Source organism: Helianthus annuus, chromosome 12, assembly GCF_002127325.2.
Source record: "Helianthus annuus cultivar XRQ/B chromosome 12, HanXRQr2.0-SUNRISE, whole genome shotgun sequence".
Lineage (NCBI taxonomy): Eukaryota > Viridiplantae > Streptophyta > Magnoliopsida > Asterales > Asteraceae > Helianthus > Helianthus annuus.
Genome location: NC_035444.2, coordinates 105,948,071 through 105,966,064, shown reverse-complemented (window position 1 = coordinate 105,966,064; position 17,994 = coordinate 105,948,071). Strand labels below are relative to the sequence as shown.

Below are 17,994 nucleotides of genomic sequence, written 5' to 3'. Positions count from 1 at the left end.
CACATGAATTTATGTTATTACTTATTAAGTCGTTTATGTTTCAGTTCAGCTGGAGGTTTGGGTCATGGAAAGAGAAGCTGCTGGATTAAATGCAAGTTTGACCACATTGGCCTGCAAAGTTCAACGTTTGAACATGTTGCGTTTAGAGAGGAAAGAATATGGGTGTGCAATAACCGAACCGTTAACTGAAACCGAACAAAAACCGACAAAACCGAACCGAAATTAACCGAAACCGAATTAACCGAAAGTCGGTTAACGGATATTTTTTTTACCATCGCTTAACCGAAATTAACCTAACCGAACCGAACCGAATCATTTATTTTTTTATATATTTCTAGCTTTTATAACTCTATTTCATGTATTTCATGTTTTATACTTTCATTTCATGTAATAATACCTCTATTTCATTTATTTATGCCTACATTTCATTTATTTATACCTTCATTTCATTTATTTAAACATCTATTCATTCATTTATACCTCCATTTCATTTATTTATACATCCATTTCATATATTTATACATCTATTTCATGTATTTATACCTCCATTACATGTATTTCTAAGAAAAAAATTAGCCCTTGTTTGAATTGGTTAGTAACCAAAAATTAACCGAACCGAACCGAAAACCGACATATTAACCGAATTAATCGAACCGATTAACCGATGACTTCGATTAAGGATAATGCTAATAACCGAACCGATCCGAACCGTGCACACCCCTAGGAAAGATGTTGAAGGTTCTTTGAATAAAAAGTGGAAGAAAATTGAAGATTTTGATGCTCGAAGATTGGAGCTTAAGTCTGTCTACGACGCTCTTATAAAAGCAATCACCGTAAGAAGAATCATTATTAATAATATTATGGAGTTATTAATCATCTACAATCTTTACCGTTCATCCCTTTTGGAACTGTAGGACACCACTGCATTTTGGAGTAAAAAAAAAACCCTTATCTGCAATGGAGGATGCATCAAAGACCATCATTCCAACATGTACATGTGTCGCCAACATTGCAAACAGAACAAAAGATCTTATTTACAAAGTGTCGGCTTTTTCGTGTGTTCCTTGATTAAGTGCCTGTAACTGATTGATACCTTCAAGTCATGTTATGTTGGTGAATCCGTTTGTAGTTTTTTTTTAATAACAAACAATGTTTATTCAGGATGGCCTGGAGAGAAGAGGATATAAAGAAACATGGTTCTTAAATGAAGTAGTAGAGGTGGTTAGAACAGGTGAATCATTCTTCTTATTTCTTGTCTTTTCTGTTTTGATAATCATAGATAAGTAACACGTTGAACATCCTTACAATAATCAGTATTAAGGTAGCGTTTGGTGATGAGGCTTCGCGCCAAAAGCTAACTGGTGGTCCGTTTGGAGATGCTTTGAAGACTACTCAGGTAATGCTTTTGTTGATTTAGGAGTTTGGATGTTGTTTCATCAGTTTGTGTTTTGAAATATAATGATTTGTAGTTTCGGCTTTTGGATCTTGCCAAGCATCTGTTTAAGGTTAAACATCTGTTTAAGGCCAAACTTCTGTTTTTGGTCAAACATCTGTTTAAGGTTAAACATCTGTTTAAGTCCAAACATCTGATATAGAAGGCCAAACATCTATTTAAGCCTGAACATATGTTTAAGTTAACCCGATCCACTGTCTTCTCATATTTTAGCACTGTTTTTCTCTTCAAAACACTGTTCAACCTAACATGGGTTTCCATCCAACTGTGACCAAAAGTCAAACAGATGTTCAAACCATTGATTGAGTTAGTCAAACGTCTGTTGAATACTAAAAGAGATGTTGACCAAAAGTTAAACAGATGTTGACCAAAAGTCAAATAGATGTTGACTAAAAGTCAAACAAATGTTGACCAAAAGTCAAACGAATTGACCCGTACATGTTTTCAAAGAGTTGAGCTGTTGAGGACAGTTATTGATAAATTGTATTATATTTGCTGTTGATTTGACCTTTGAATCTGCTTCTTTTTTAGTGAAGTAGTGTGTTTCCTTTTTTTTTGTTTGTTCAGGTTTGATCTTGATGTAGCTTTGTAAGTTTTCTTGCGTTGAACAATGCATAAGGTATATATATATATATATATAATTTTTTTAGATCTACTTTAGTTGATATGTATTTTAGGAATGGCCAGATGTCACTGGACTTTTCCATCTTAGTACCTTTAGTATTAGTGGCATGATAATGACCATCTAAAATGCATAGTGAGAAGCAACTATTCAGTTGTCATTTTTTTTTATAATAGACTATTATGCTTTGGTTGTTACATTTGTATAAATATGCAAACCTGCTTTGTTTAATTGAAGATTTTTGGTTCTCATGTGTCCTCCATTAGTTATCGAACGAACTTAAATACGAGTATATTAAACCATCATTTACCCTAAGTACCGGGAGACTTATTATTAACTTTATATGACGAACGTTTCTCAATTATGTGCAGATGAGGCTGTTGTAGGCTTAGTAGCATGGCTTGGCAGTGCTCCTAGGTCACGCGAAGGGTCAAGGAAAACATAATACCAGTTTTCACACTTGGTTTCTTGGATGAAAACTCTCACTGCCTAGACCTTGCGCAGGCTACTTGGGACTTTCCTGATGATCGCGCGGAGGACAGAAGTGCAACTAATCTAAGGACAAGTACAAAGAGTACAAGTGGCAGAACAACGGATCAATAAGTGTCCAACAGGTGTATCTGATTGTGCTCCACAATCGACAGATCGTACAGGAGACAAGAAGGTACACAAGGACGCTACGTGTCACCAATCAGCGTGCGCCGACAACTGCACCACGATCTCCACTTAGCCGCTGATGACAGAGCAGACAACACGGACAACGACCAGGCCACGTGGATCCAATCAACATGAGCCAGCTCTCCTCTTGTCCGGAAGCACCAAGGGTCGTGGCAGAGGAGACAAAATGGATATTCCTTGCCGACCTCAAGGCCCAAGGCCCATCAGCCCATCTCTTTCCACACCACTCCGGCTATAAATATTGACCTTCTTCCACACGTTTAAGGATCCACTTCCTTGTTCTCTTACTCCTAATTACATACTTAACCCTCAATACTTATTCTCATGCCGGAGAGTGGTTAAGAGGAGCCCCCCCCCCATTCCCCTCCTCTTAACGAGCTTAACGGGTGTTCAGTGTTTTGCAGGAAGATCATCACCACAGCTCAGACGAGGCAAAGAAGATTAACCTTATTTGTCGAGGCACAATCCCAAATTAATCACTCGATTAGTTCTGTGTTTCTTCAAAACTATAAGTTTGTTAATGAAAGGGGGAAATCCCATCGTTGAGCCGACCAATCTTGTTTCTCTCTTAGGGGAGGCGGGGTAGTCCACTATGAACTATCATAACGCGTTGAGCCATCACGAAACACCGCCGCCGGACCAAACATAATGCGTCAAAAACAAAACGCGTTATTTGTATAACGCGTTGAATGTTGCATGTGGGCTCTGCATGTTGCATGTGGGCATCTGCATGTTGATGACACGTGTGTTTCATGAAAGAGAAAGGAAGGGCGAAACATATGCTCTGGACACGTGTTGTTTGTGACTTGAGAGTAAATATTTTTAAATTTGGGAGTGGTAGAATTCCATCACTAGTGATACCACCCCCCCTACATTTCAATCACTAGTGATAGAAATTTGGTTGATGACATGGCACGATTTTATTAGACAGTGTGAGTGATAGAAACTATCACTAATGAACCACCCCTCCTCCCCTTATCACCTCATACCACTAGTTTGCAAAAGCAAATCACAAAAATACCAATAAAGTTCATGTGTAGTGTTGAAACGATTTAAACATATTATAAAGCATGAAGTTTATAGCACAGGCAAGCCTTATATAAGGAGAGTACAGTACATCAGTTTGATATTAACGGGTTCATGGATGCTTGTATTTCTTCAAGTGTCCGACCCTTAGTCTCCGGTACCAATTTTGCAACGAACAAAACAGTTGAGCAGCATATGCTTGCAAACATGAAAAAGGTTCCTGGGAGGGAAATACATAACTATCAAGTCTTAAAGCAACTCAGCGTGCGTGTTTACAAATGTAAGGAAACAATATTGGCTCAGTGTAGAGGTGGCATTATCTTCCTATTTACTATAGATGGGTTGACAAGAATTACACACTAACCCATACGAGTAAAATAAGAATAAAAAAATAGCGACAAAAGAAATGGGTCAAAAGTCGCCTCAAGTATATCTTTAGGCACGTAAGACGCCTTAAATTATTGAAATTACACAACTAATAACTTTGGTAATCATTTTTGAGACACTAATTTGTTATAAAATATTTTTCAATCGGGTCAACGGTACCTGACCCGTATATAAAAGCTACTTCTATGATGTCGGATTGTATATAGTTGTGAATGCGTGCAGGAGGGAGGGTCATGTTGCAAGTTTCAGCAAATGTATCTTGTTGTTTCTATCATATCAGCAAGATAACATGCAACACGCATACACACATGTGTGTTTGTGTGTGTGTGTGTGTGAGAGAGAGGACCTTCCGAACTCCACTTCATAAGGAAGTTAAACGCATACGAAACGACCCATGAACCAAACCAATTAACTACTGTCACGAGGCTTCCAGCTGAACCCTTAATATTTATAGGAAAGATCTGAAGTGAAATATATTTGGTGAGAGATAGATAACATAAAGAACTAAGAGGAATTACCATTTGCTTTTATTCACAATGAAAGCCATACCTCAGACATAATGACCCATGGAATTCCTCCCATGCCCAATGAAAAAGATCCCGAAAATACCTGCGCGTACAGTGGATCTTTCAGTTGCAGTAATAAACTACACTAGCATTTGACCAGTGTTAAAATGCATTACCAACACCCCAACAAGTGCCAAAATGGGGCTGAACCAGTTATTCACTTGAAGGTCCTGCAGCCACAGTTTATATATAACTGAGTCCGAAAATAAAACTGGAGTGATACTTTTATTGTATATAAATAAATAAACAAACCTGTAGCAAGAATGATATTCCTGTGAGGAAACAACCTAAGCACGTTCCAGCAGCAGAAACCTTAAAGAAAAATAATCATATGTTTGTATTATCAGCAAATTTAACTAGAGGGGTGAATATCTACCATGACATGAACCTAACATGAAATTCGCGGGTTGACCTGTTTGACTTTTTTTATTTTGAAAAACAAAATGTGTATAAGTTAAATTGGTTGGTTACAGATTAGAAGTCAAAAGAGATTTTGAAATCTTATAATACAAAAGTAATGGCAAATTGGATTTAAATAATCCCAACTTTCTTAATTTGGGCGATAATAATCCCAACTCAGTTATTTGCAGATAATAATCCGAACTGTTCCATTTTTGACCGATAATAGTCTGCCGTTAAAAATAGCTTAACGGAGTTAAGTTTTTTCCGAATTACAAACCGATGTTTTAGGGATTTTGATCAGAACGAGGATACGAGTCGATTTCTGTAAAACTTATCTCGAAACGGTGCTCTAAACGACTTTATTTTTTGTTAATTGAAAGTTTAAACACCCGAATTGAAGCACCGTTTTCGTCGTTTGGGGCAGTATTTGGAGGTAAATTTTACATCAATCAACTTGTATCCTCGTTCTAATCAAAAGCCCTAAAACAACGGTTTGTAATTCGGAAAAAAACTTAACTCCGTTAAACTATTTTTAACACAGACTATTATCGGCCAAAAGTGGACCAGTTCGGATTATTATCGACAAATAACTGAGTTGGGATTATTATCGGTCAAATTGAGAAAGTTGAGATTATTTAAATCCAATTTGCCAAAAGTAATATGTTTTGTATACATTTGTATTTGTTGTTGTAAAATTGTAAGTTTTCAGCATTAATGTGCAAAAAAAAATAATAAATAAAAAATAAAAAAATTCACGTTAAATGGGTCGTGTTTGTGTCAACCGGCTAATATTCATGTCGTATTCAGGTTCATATGCTTGATACCATTTTCGGATTCATGTAAAGTTGGACCCTCCAAACCGCAAACACGACAGGTTTAGCATCCCTATATAACATGTTTAATTTTAATGTAAAATAATAATATATTCTAGTCGTGTGAAACCAAGATGCAGCCAGTACCATCAGAAGTGGTCGTCTACCTGAAATATCCATCAGAAGGACACCTAATAAGGTAAATGGAACCTGCATAACATACTGTAATAATTATAAAAGTTGCAAAACATTAAGATTCCAACTAGTGGAGAGCATGAATAACCTGAACAATGACCATTGCTATTGAACCAATGGTACTTGAAAAACCTGTGAACAAAATATGATTTTAACTTTTTATTTATCCATAATCATGTTTTGCTGCTGATCTAAAAGCCTAAGATTATTCTTTCACTCTCCAGATTGCGGGTCACATATTTTCAGATCCACAATCACATCTCCCGCACTACATATATGAAACTCATAAAGCCAAAATGTATCATGCAAAAGAAGTTGTAAGTGCACCTTTTGATGATACATGCTGGACTCTGCAAAATTGAACAAGTTCAAGGGATTTTGTGTAAATGTTGAATAGTTAGAAGTATTCTGTCAGAGTTTATGATCTACGCGGCGGTACGCATAGCGTGGTGGATTCCGCACACCGCGTGAGTCGATTGTTCGAGTTAGTGATCCTGTACGAGTGTTCGAGGTCTAAGCCATTGCCGACGCAAAATCAGAAGACCAAGTATAACACCCCAGATAATAATCAGATATAGAGACCTAGTATCTGAGGTGGGGAACACAGTTACAAGAGTTAATAATACACTTAAATGCATATCTCGAAAACAGTGTTCGAACACGTGCTAAAGCTTAAGTGGACAAGTATATCGTTAAACATCTTGAACTGTCATTATCATTCTATGTACTTAAATTGTTAAATGGATACTAACTGTGATAGATTTTGACAGATAAGCCGATATGATCTTCTTGTCTGCGTTTTCACAAAAAGACATTGCTTGTAAATATTTACTTCGCAATTCTGTAAGTATTCTTTCCGTTTCACATATTGAAAAATACAAAAAGATTTTCGGTGTGTTTTAATACATCACCGTCATCGTCATCTTCATCTTCATCGTCATCATACTCCGTAAATCCCACCAATAGCAAAGCAAAGGCATGGTCCGAGGAGGGTAAGATGTAGACAGCCTTAACTCTACCCCGTAGGAATAGAGAGGCTGCTTCCAGTAAGACCCCCGACTCAATAGTAGTTTTGCATCAAGCCTTGGACATAAGGCGCATAACACTCAGCAATCGGGACAAAGACCGATTAGTGTATGTACCCTTTTCTCTTTCAGCTATCAACGCCACCACATGATGCATGATTAACCGTCCTCAGCTTTTAACGTTATTTTCACGAAATTAGTAAAATAACGTTAAAATTAGTGCACTTTCACTCCCCCCCCCCCCCCCCCGATGGCCCACACATATATACATTATATGCACATACCGCAAGCGGGGCGTTTTATATGCCCACACATATATATACATTATATGTGTTTTAATATAAAGTTCGAAAAATACAAAAAGATTTTATTTCTCGTTTCCATGTATGGGCTTCATATTTTTAAAAATACTCAAATGGGGTTTTATAATTTTGCAAACGGGTAAAAATAATCCGGTGAGGTAATTTATAAAGTAAGTCTTTTAATAAAATTCGGTCTCGCAAAGTTTGTCAAAGTGTGGGATATCTGTGTGGGAAAATATGTCAGATTTTTTCCAAGTTGTGAGAAAATTTTTCAAGTATGTGTTACTTAGAAATCCCTTAAAATTTAACCGGTTTAGGCCTTAGCTCTTTAATGTGTTTAAATGAAGTTTTGGGTTTAACAAACTATTTTGGATTAACTGAAAGAAGACCGGGAGATCGCTCTTCCGTTTTTTTAGTTGTTCAATTCTGCGTGAAGAACAAGGTTGGAGCGGAAAGCGACCATAGTTATCGATAGCGGCCATAGCGACCGCTATCGCGAATAGCGTGGCGAGGCGAGACATGGTCGCTATATGGTGTATGGTGTTGAATAGCGTGAAAATAGCGGATTTGGTCCTTAAACTTATAAATTTATACATAAAAGGTGTAAAATTAACATAAAAAGTGTAAAATTAGTTTGTGTATTTTAACATTTAACCCCCCTATTTTCACTAGCTTACATTTGGTCCTTAAACTTATAAATTTATACATAAAAGGTGTAAAACTAACGTTACATATAAAAAAAAGTTATGTAGATAGCTATTTTTTTATTTCTTTAATTTTTAACTACCTTATCGCTAAACACGCAATAGCGGGCGCTATTTCATCGCTATCGCTACGTAGCATATAGGTACGTTGTCGCTATTTGTCGTTATTTGCTATCGATAACTATGGAAGCTAACTACTCAAAGATCTGATGAAGACCTTCACAAGACTTGCAGATCCCGCATATATCAAGGGGCTGTAAGTGTACCTTTTGATGATACATGCTAGACTCTGCAAAATTGAAGATGTTCAAGGGCTTTTGTGTAAATATTAAATAGATAGAAGTATTTGTCAGATTTTATGACCTAGTCTGAATTTATGTAGTGTAAAGGAGTCCGAATATATATAAATTCGGACCTCCTTGTTTCTTTTGAGTTTGTCAGATAGTTTTTAATGTTATGTCCGTATATGTTTTTTATATTCGGACTTAGCTTGTCAGGACTTATGAGTCCGAACTTAGACTTGTATTTATACTCGGTGAATGAATGCAAGTCACAGGACTTTTGAGATTTATCTTTCTGTGCAAGTTTCTCTCTGGTGTGGAACAAAACCCTAATTACTGTGTGTTGATAATCTATGATTACTTGGTGGATTCACATATTGACACTCATCTTTGGTCTTCTACACCTTCTGTCTCGTGACCTATGCAGCGGTACGCATCACCGCGTGAATCGATTGTTCAAGTTAGTGATCATGTATGAGTGTTCGAGGTCCCTAGGTGGGTTTACAGAAGTTTATCCAAAAGTGGGATCCTTACCAGCAGAAATAAAGATAGAATCCACGTAAAATGCAATTGCGTTCACGCCTCCCAATTGCTGCAATACCATAAGTCCAACTCCAACCTATGAAACAATTATTAACATATGAATCATATCAACCGAACACCAAACTAAGATTGTGAATGATATAAGACTCACAATAAGAGATTTAGCATATGTCGGTTGGAACAAATCAAAGACTCTAGTTTCTGACAGCTGGTGAAGTGTTTTGGTATAATCCTGAATATCATGAGCATGCCGTTTTCATCATAATTCATAATATAGTATCACATTATTAAAAAAAAAAAAAATGGAATTTAAGTGAAATGATTTGGGTGAGAAGAGGTTACTCTGATTTCAGCTGCTTCTTCAAAGATTTTTACGTTCTTTCCCCTAAGCCTGTGAAGTGCAGACTCGCAGTCTTCCCACATACCAATTTTTGCCTGTATATCAGAACTCACATGGTAAAACATTGATATGCATAAGTATGAATGAGGAAGACATATTATGAAATGCCAGTGTTCATTTGCAGCGCAATAAACATTAACAACTTGGCAACTAACTCACCAGCCATCTAGGAGATTCAGGAATGAAGAACAGGCCTATAACCTGTAGTAGACACGGAATGATTCCTGAAAGCACAAAGAGTTACTTCGACCCATTTAGGTCAATTCGGGTTATGTTTACCTCTAATGGGTAAAAAAACAAAATAAAAAAAGCAGGTAAAAATCTGAACAACTTTACCGATTAGAGCTAGGGTGCGCCAAGGAAAGAATGTTCCAATAAGCCACATTACAGATACTCCAACACATATCATCAGCTGTAGTGGTGCTCAACGCATTAGTCAACACTTGATCAGACCTATAAAAATGAACCACATAAAAAAAAAAAATGCTATATACCTGATTAACAGTGGTAAAAGCTCCGCGAAGGTTTTGAGGTGATATTTCTGCTATGTAAACTGGTACCTGTTGCCAAAGAATCAGAAAGTTTGGTGTAACAGTAACAGAATGAAGAAGAATTCGCAAGTACCACATAAGAGAGAACCCCTATTCCATATCCGATCAATAGTCGTCCAGCATCAAGCAACCAAGAAACCTGCAATAAGATGAATCAAAATTTGGAAGAAAAAAAAAAAAGTAGTCTTAAAAAGAGATGAGTGAGGAGAAGAATTGCCTGTGAATATATATATAATTGCTAACCACCCTAAAAGACAGAACATTTCAGAAAGTCCCATAGTCTGTATGTATGTATGTATATCATCAATCAATCAAACAGTGAGTGAGTGAGTGAGACAACCAAATGAAAAGCTGGTAATAGTATTAAGTAACATCTACCATTCTCCGCCCAAGTCGATCTGCTATCTTACCACTCACGACTGCCCCTACCATTGCTCCAATTGTCAAAATGGAACCAAAAACTGAGTACTGCAAAACATTATTATTAATTTATTACTAACCGGAAAGCTATGCCTAATAGTAACTGTAGCCTGCTGCTGGTTAATGTTTCCCAAGTTTCATTTTTTGATTTCTTTCCTTTACCCAGGAGTTGGGCTCCATTTAATTTGGGTCCATAAAATTAATACACATCGACTTGAGACTTCTTTTATCCAAAATTTGGATTTGACTTTCACGAAACCTCTATTTGATTATCGACTTGAGACTTCTTTTAGGGGTATTTATCTACAAAACCTTTATTTGATTATCCAATTTTAATGGAAAATAATAATTTAAGAAAATGAGTTAAAGTAATAGCGGCTACTTACAGCACAACCGAAAACGTAAGATCCAGAGACCGCCACCAGAGTGCTGAAGACAACTACGGCTGTCGCCGACTGGTTGCCGTCCCTGGTGACCAATAGACCCTCCTCCGATGTACTACTCGTACCATCCATCACCTCTGCTCCCCATATGTGTGTATGTCAGAGGGAGATTGATAAGAATATTATGTGTATAAGACGAAATAGAACAAGTTGCAAACGGTTGGAAACGGTTGCTTAGAGCATCCCAAGCAATTAGATTGGAGGGTATGGTGATGGATAGGGCTGTAAACGAACTGAACGTTCAGTGAACAGTTCGTGAACCGTTCGGCGGGAAGTTCGCTTATGTTCGTTCAATTAGCTTAACGAACGAACACGAACAAAAAATTTCGTTCGATAAGCTTAACGAACGAACACGAACAAAGGTCTCGTTCGTTCGACTGTGTTTGTGAACGTTCGGTAATATGTTCGTTTATGTCTGTTCGTGTTCGGTTTTTTATGTTTATTTTTCTAAAAGTTTTTAATGTTTTATTAATTTTTTACTTTCCCCATATGTATTATTTTCCTCTCTCTGGCCCTCTCCCTCTTTTGATATCACGCTACTTGCTTATCTCCAATCGATTGAACCCAATATTATCCATCCCTTCAATCTTTAAATGGTTATATTTAACTACTTTCGTTGTGTACAATGTTTAAGATTAAGGGTGCCTTTTTTTTATTTTCAAAATTAAAGTTCATTTGTGTTTGTTTGTGTTCGTTTACGTTCGTGGTTAGTGTTCACGAACTGTTCGCGAACAACCAAAATTCCTTAACGAACAAACACGAACACAAACTTCTGTTCGTCATGTGTTCGCGAACAGTTCACGAACATCCAAATTTCCTTAACGAACGAACACGAACATAGCCTTGTTCGTGTTCGTTCGGTTCGTTTACAGCCCTAGTGATGGAGGATGCCCGGACGAAGGGGTGGGGATGAGCCATTTTATGTATATATATGTATGTATGTATAGGTATATGTGAGAGGAGGCACGGCGAGATCGTCGTGTGGGAGCCGGTAGGGACGAGCCGGGCTAAGGGGGGCAGTGTGGGGGACCGGCGCCGGGCCTGAGCCGGCCCCCATACCCCTTAGTCTAAGGGGTGTCTTCTTTTTATTGTGCCAATGTAGTACCAATCACACACTTTCTCTCTCTTGCCCCGTATTTGTCACACCCCCAAAATCCACCTGCGGATAACACCCGCTTCGAGGGCGTGACTGACCAGGATCCAGCCACCAATTATACTGAATAATTAAATTGATAACAAAAAGTAATACTTACTAACCATAAGATTAGCAAATATCAAGTTCAGAGTTTAAGGTTTCAAGTTCAAACAGTAATAAGTAGCGGAAGCATAAATAAACAGTTTTAAACAATGTTCATGAGGTAAGCATGAAAAATGCCCAACACACGGGCAGACGACCACTACACTTCCCAAGCAGCTGCTCCAGTCACTGGCCACCTGCAAAGCATGCAGTAAGGGGTCAACAATAATGCTGAGTGAGTTCACTAGTTGTCCAGTTTTAATTACCAAAAACTTGTTTCACCAGTTAATTTATCCGTTTATACATGCCATGGGGAGCTACCCCAAAAGTTAGCGACTAAACTGTTTTTCCAATACCGAACACTAGGTAACCGTTTGCGTTTCCGCAGGATGCCCCGATGTCAATGTTCTATCATCATTGACGGATACCTGAGTACATTAGTTCACGACCGATCCCATACCATGGCACGGTGTGAGGCTGGTAAGACCTAAATAGCGCTATCAACTAATAACCCGTTCGCCTGGCCCCGGCGACTAATCGGTATTATGTAGTAGGGACTTGAGTGATAGAGTTGCGTTTAGTGCCGTTTGGTTGCATTCCGTATAAACAGTAATTAACTAAAAGGTTTCCCAATACAAGGGAAGAGAGAGTAAGTTTGTTCCCAGTAACTAGGGAAGGAATGTAAATGGTATCCCCTTTTACAAGGGGATAGGGTTGTTCTAGTCTCGTGTCCCAAACCACCGGGACGCATGCTTTTAAGTTGTGAACTCACCTTGGGTTGCTCGGTAGATTAAATACCCGGTCAAGTATGTTGGTCACCACGTCCTAACATGGTTACCAAATATGGGTCAAGTCGGGTACTAGTAAACACATAGTGAACACGTATGGCAATACATATAGCAAACACGTATAACATGCGAACAAACAAACAGTTGGGTCATTGGGTCAGCCCTAACATATAATCAGCAGTGACAAACATGCAGTCCAGTCAACAGTAAGCCCAACAGTCAAAAGCCCAATAACCCTAAAACAGTCCAGCCGAGACAAGAATGACTCGCAACCGAGGTTGCGACTCGCAACCGAGGTCTCGGTCCGTCACGTTTTAATTACGAGTCGCAACCAGAGGTTACGACTCGCAACCAGCAGTTCCGACACAGTAGCAGTGGTTACGACTCGCAACCGGATTCGATACGCGTTGATTACGACTCGTAACCGGGAGGTCTCGACAAATCCTGCTGTGGTCTCGAGTCGCAACCAAAGGTTCCGACTCGCAACCGTGATTACGTGCACAGAAATCCTTCTAGAACCTGCAAACAGTACTGGCCAATAGAATTGCAATTTCATGAAATCAGATTGTACTATGCCACTAAAACATGTTTTCTTGTCTAACCCTTGTCTAAAATGGATCAAACACACATATTTTTTGAATATACAAACCATCTTCAAACTGTTCATCATATAATCAAACAATATTCGAACCACATTCATCATTTAAGCATGAAACCATAAGGTCAAAGAACACATATTTAACACAATCTGTTTTAACATTAATGAGCATAATCGGCATTATTATTCTCGGTTCCTAGCCTAGCATGATTCATCATTAACCAAAACTCATGAGATCAAGCAAATCATGCATACCGCTTGGTCAAAATCATCCTAACAAGCATCTAGCATTAACCGAATAACAAAACCATTTAACACAAAACCGGATTATTTTCATTAAGACACAAAATTATTTCAAGCAATCACTTTTATCATCAAACAAGCCTTTTATAGCAACAACATCAACAATCAAACACTAACAAGCATTTTAGTAACAAGACAAACAACTTGTAGAAATATTCATGCTAACCGGTTAGAAGTAGTGGTCCAAGAATTCGATAAACTAAGCTCCGAAAGATGATCTTGAGCTTGAATCCGCGAGCCTTGATGCTATGGTTTGACCCGAGAGAGATGAGATGGTGAGGAAGTGATCTTGGTTGCTAGAATTCTTAGGGTTTTTAGTGAGAGAGATGAGAGGAGAGTATGATAGTGTTGTGAGAGGAGTGTTGTAAAAATGGTTAAGGGAGGGGTGAGTTGGTTTATATAATGTCACAAGTGGGCTTAGGGGTTTCCGGGTTGGGTTCTCGGTCGCAAGGCCCTAACCGGCCCAACTGTTACTGTTTACTCGAGACCATCCCGGGTCTCGAGTCGGGTTTCGGCTCCTATATATATAACACACATATATATATCTATATACACATATGCCTAAATACACATAACATGTAACACAATAGTTCAAATTTTCATTCATATACACGTAAGTTACATCGAAAGGTTATCCGGGAAAATCCGAAGTGTCACATTATCCCCAAGTTTTAGGAACTTTCGTCCCGAAAGTTAAGGCAGCCACTGTCAAGCTAGGGTGCATGAGAGCGTTTCAACGGGGTGTCACATCATCCCCCCGTTAGTTTGGAATTTCGTCCCGAAATTCGGCTGTAGCTTCAGCGCTGGGGTTTTCGTTAGGGAACAACTGGGGATACTTGTGCTTCATCTGGTCTTCCCGCTCCCAGGTATACTCTGGGCCACGTCGCGAGTTCCAACGGACTCGTACAAGAGGTATCTGGCTACGTTTGAGGGTTTTGATCTCTCGATCAGTGATTTCAATCGGTTCCTCAGTAAAGTGTAGCTGTTCATCAATAGTTAGTTCCTTGAAAGGAATAACGAGCGTTTCATCTGATAGACACTTCTTCAGATTAGATACGTGAAAAACGTTGTGTACCGCACTTAGTTCTTCAGGTAGGTTCAATCTATAAGCAACCTTACCGATCTTCTCGGTAATTTCGAATGGTCCGATATATCGCGGATTAAGCTTGCCCCGTTTACCAAAGCGGACCACACCCTTCCAGGGTGAGACTTTAAGTAGAACCCGGTCACCGACCTGGAATTCCAATGGTTTCCTGCGCTTATCAGCGTAACTCTTCTGACGGTCACGAGCTGCCGCCCTGCGTTGTCTGATCTGGGCAATCTTTTCCGTTGTATCTACCACCATCTCTGGGCCCGTGATTTGACTATCACCGATTTCCGCCCAGCAGAGAGGTGACCGGCATTTACGACCGTACAATGCCTCAAAAGGTGCTGCCTGAATACTAGTATGGTAGCTGTTGTTGTAGGAGAACTCTACTAGCGGTAGATGCTTCTCCCAGTTCTTGCCAAAATTGATCACACACGCTCTAAGCATGTCTTCTAGGGTTTGGATGGTGCGTTCAGACTGTCCATCCGTTTGCGGGTGATATGCGGTGCTCATGTCCAAGCGTGAGCCAAAGGATTTGTGCATAGCTTGCCACAATTCCGAAGTAAATCGAGCGTCTCGGTCGGAAATAATTGAGGTTGGCACTCCGTGCCTCGAAACTACTTCCTTTAAGTAAATCTCCGCCAAGGTAGAAAACTTGTCTGTTTCCTTAATAGCCAGAAAGTGCGCGGACTTGGTCAATCGATCTACTATTACCCAAATAGTATCATTTCCGCGTTGAGACCTAGGTAGCCCTGTAACAAAATCCATGGAAATCTGTTCCCATTTCCATTTCGGGATTTCTGGTTGTTGGAGTAGACCTGCCGGCTTCTGGTATTCTGTCTTGACTCTCGCGCAAGTCAAACATTTGCTGACGTATGTTGCTATGTGGGCCTTCATACCAGGCCACCAATATGTAGTCCTCAAGTCGTGGTACATCTTATCCGAGCCAGGATGTACTGAGTAGCGGGACTTGTGGGCTTCGTCCATTACGAGTTCACGCAAATCTCCATAGAGAGGAACCCAAATGCGCCCTGTTACAAAGTAAGCGCCATCTTCCTTCTGTTCTAATCGCTGTCTCGACCCTCGCAGAGACTCGGCCCTGATGTTTTCCGGTTTCAATGCTTCAACTTGAGCATTTCGGATCTGGGTAGGGAGGTTAGACTGGATGGTAAGTTGCAATGCTCGCACGCGCTTTGGTATAGTGTCCTTTCGGCTGAGGGCGTCTGCCACGACATTGGCTTTGCCCGGATGATATTTGATGGCGCATTCGTAGTTATTCAAGAGTTCGACCCATCGACGTTGTCGCATGTTCAATTCCTTTTGCCTAAAGATATGCTCGAGACTCCTGTGATCGGTGTAAATAGTGCACTTGGTACCGTACAGGTAATGTCTCCATATCTTAAGAGCAAAAACCACTGCTCCCAGTTCCAAATCATGCGTAGTGTAGTTTCTTTCGTGCGTCTTGAGTTGTCGTGAGGCGTAAGCAATGACTTTCTCGCGTTGCATTAACACGCAACCGAGCCCATGAATAGACGCGTCGCAGTAAACCACAAAGTCGTCCGTGCCTTCAGGTAACGAGAGAATAGGAGCGCTACAGAGGTTATCCTTAAGCCTCTGAAAAGCAGATTCATGTGCTTCATTCCACTTGTAGGCGATGCCTTTCTGAGTGAGAGTCGTGAGGGGTTGTGCAATCTTTGAGAATCCCTGAATGAATATGCGGTAGTAGCCTGCCAAACCCAAGAATTGGCGAACTTCAGTGGGGGTCTTAGGTGTAGGCCAGTTCTTTATTGATTCGATCTTAGCTGGATCAACATGAATTCCGTTCTTATTAACTACATGGCCGAGGAAATGGACTTCTCGAAGCCAGAAGTCACACTTAGAGAATTTGGCGTACAGTTGCTCCTTGCGTAAGAGTCCGAGGATGAAGCGTAGGTGTTGTTCATGCTCTTCTTGACTTTTCGAATAAATCAGAATGTCGTCGATAAACACAATCACGAATTTGTCGAGGTAAGGCTTGCACACTCGGTTCATGAGATCCATGAAAACCGCAGGTGCGTTAGTCATTCCAAAAGGCATAACGAGAAACTCGTAATGACCGTAACGAGTCCTGAACGCAGTCTTAGAGATGTCTTCATTGCGAACTCTCAGCTGATGATAGCCTGATCGCAGGTCAATCTTAGAATAGTAGCTCGATCCTTGCAACTGATCGAATAGGTCGTCGATGCGCGGGAGAGGGTAACGATTCTTGATGGTAACCTTGTTCAGTTCACGATAGTCGATGCACATTCGGAACGTGCCGTCTTTCTTCTTGACAAAGAGTACTGGGGCTTCCCAGGGTGATGAACTAGGACGGATAAATCCTTTGTCCAATAGTTCCTGTAGTTGCGTAGAGAGTTCCTTCAGTTCTGCAGGGGCTAGACGGTACGGTGCACGAGCTATGGGTGCTGCTCCGGGAGCTAGCTCGATTTGGAATTCGACCTGACGGTGGGGAGGGAGTCCAGGTAGTTCCTCAGGAAATACTTCGGGATAGTCACGTACTACAGGAAAATCTTCAATCCTCTTTTCCTTATCGTGGGTGTCGGTGACGAGTGCTAGGATAGCGGCGTGCCCTTTCTGTAAACACTTCTGGGCTTTCAGGAGCGAGATAATGCCTGTGACTTCTCCACCTTTGTTGCCTTGGACGATGAGGGGTTGTCCAGAACGACGAGGTATACGAACTGCTTTCTCTTGACAGAGGATCTCAGCGCGATGTTTGGATAACCAATCCATACCAATGACGACGTCGAAGCTTCCAAGCTTGACAGGGAAAAGATCGATACTAAACGTGTGGCCAGACAATTCTAGTGTGCAGTCGTGAATCACGTGCGTGGCCTCGATGTTCCTACCATTAGCTATCTCGACGATGTGCTTAGAACTTAATAATGCGGGCGGGTGCTTAAGTTTCTTACTAATGCGAAGGGACACATAACTGGCATCGGCACCGGAATCAAATAACACAGAAACATAACGATCATCAAGTAGGAACTTACCCGCCACGACATTGGGGTCGTTCCTTGCTTCTCCAGCTCCAATCACGAAAGCTCTTCCCCTTGCACCATTCCCAGCATTGTTGTTTTGCTCATTGTTTCCAGCTCCCTGATTGTTGTTGCGATTCTGATTCAGCTCAGGGCA

General features: G+C 40.1%; 1 protein-coding gene across 7 annotated transcripts; it reads right to left on the bottom strand.

Moving 5' to 3' along the window:
* Window positions 1-3,790: 3,790 nt before the first annotated feature.
* Window positions 3,791-10,553, bottom strand: LOC110895502 (sugar transporter ERD6-like 5). Of its 7 annotated transcripts, XM_035981050.1 has the most exons (16): window positions 10,448-10,553; window positions 10,326-10,366; window positions 10,021-10,086; window positions 9,891-9,956; window positions 9,733-9,808; window positions 9,556-9,620; window positions 9,339-9,431; window positions 9,148-9,228; window positions 8,988-9,072; window positions 6,230-6,273; window positions 5,959-6,156; window positions 4,985-5,044; window positions 4,849-4,902; window positions 4,716-4,775; window positions 4,513-4,627; window positions 3,791-3,999 (listed from the first exon to the last, which is right to left on the bottom strand). In XM_035981050.1, the coding sequence occupies exons 2-16, from the start codon at window positions 10,326-10,328 to the stop codon at window positions 3,872-3,874; spliced, it is 1,194 nt and encodes a 397-aa protein (XP_035836943.1). In that variant the 5' UTR covers window positions 10,329-10,366; window positions 10,448-10,553; the 3' UTR covers window positions 3,791-3,871. The 7 variants fall into 7 exon arrangements, 6 of the variants coding, with proteins under 6 accessions (XP_035836943.1, XP_035836944.1, XP_035836946.1 ...); XM_035981051.1 differs by lacking the exon at window positions 10,448-10,553 and having other exon boundaries at window positions 6,094-6,156; window positions 10,326-10,394; XM_035981053.1 differs by lacking the exons at window positions 6,230-6,273; window positions 10,448-10,553 and having other exon boundaries at window positions 5,959-6,019; window positions 6,114-6,156; window positions 10,326-10,394.
* Between the last annotated feature and the right edge of the window lie 7,441 nt (window positions 10,554-17,994).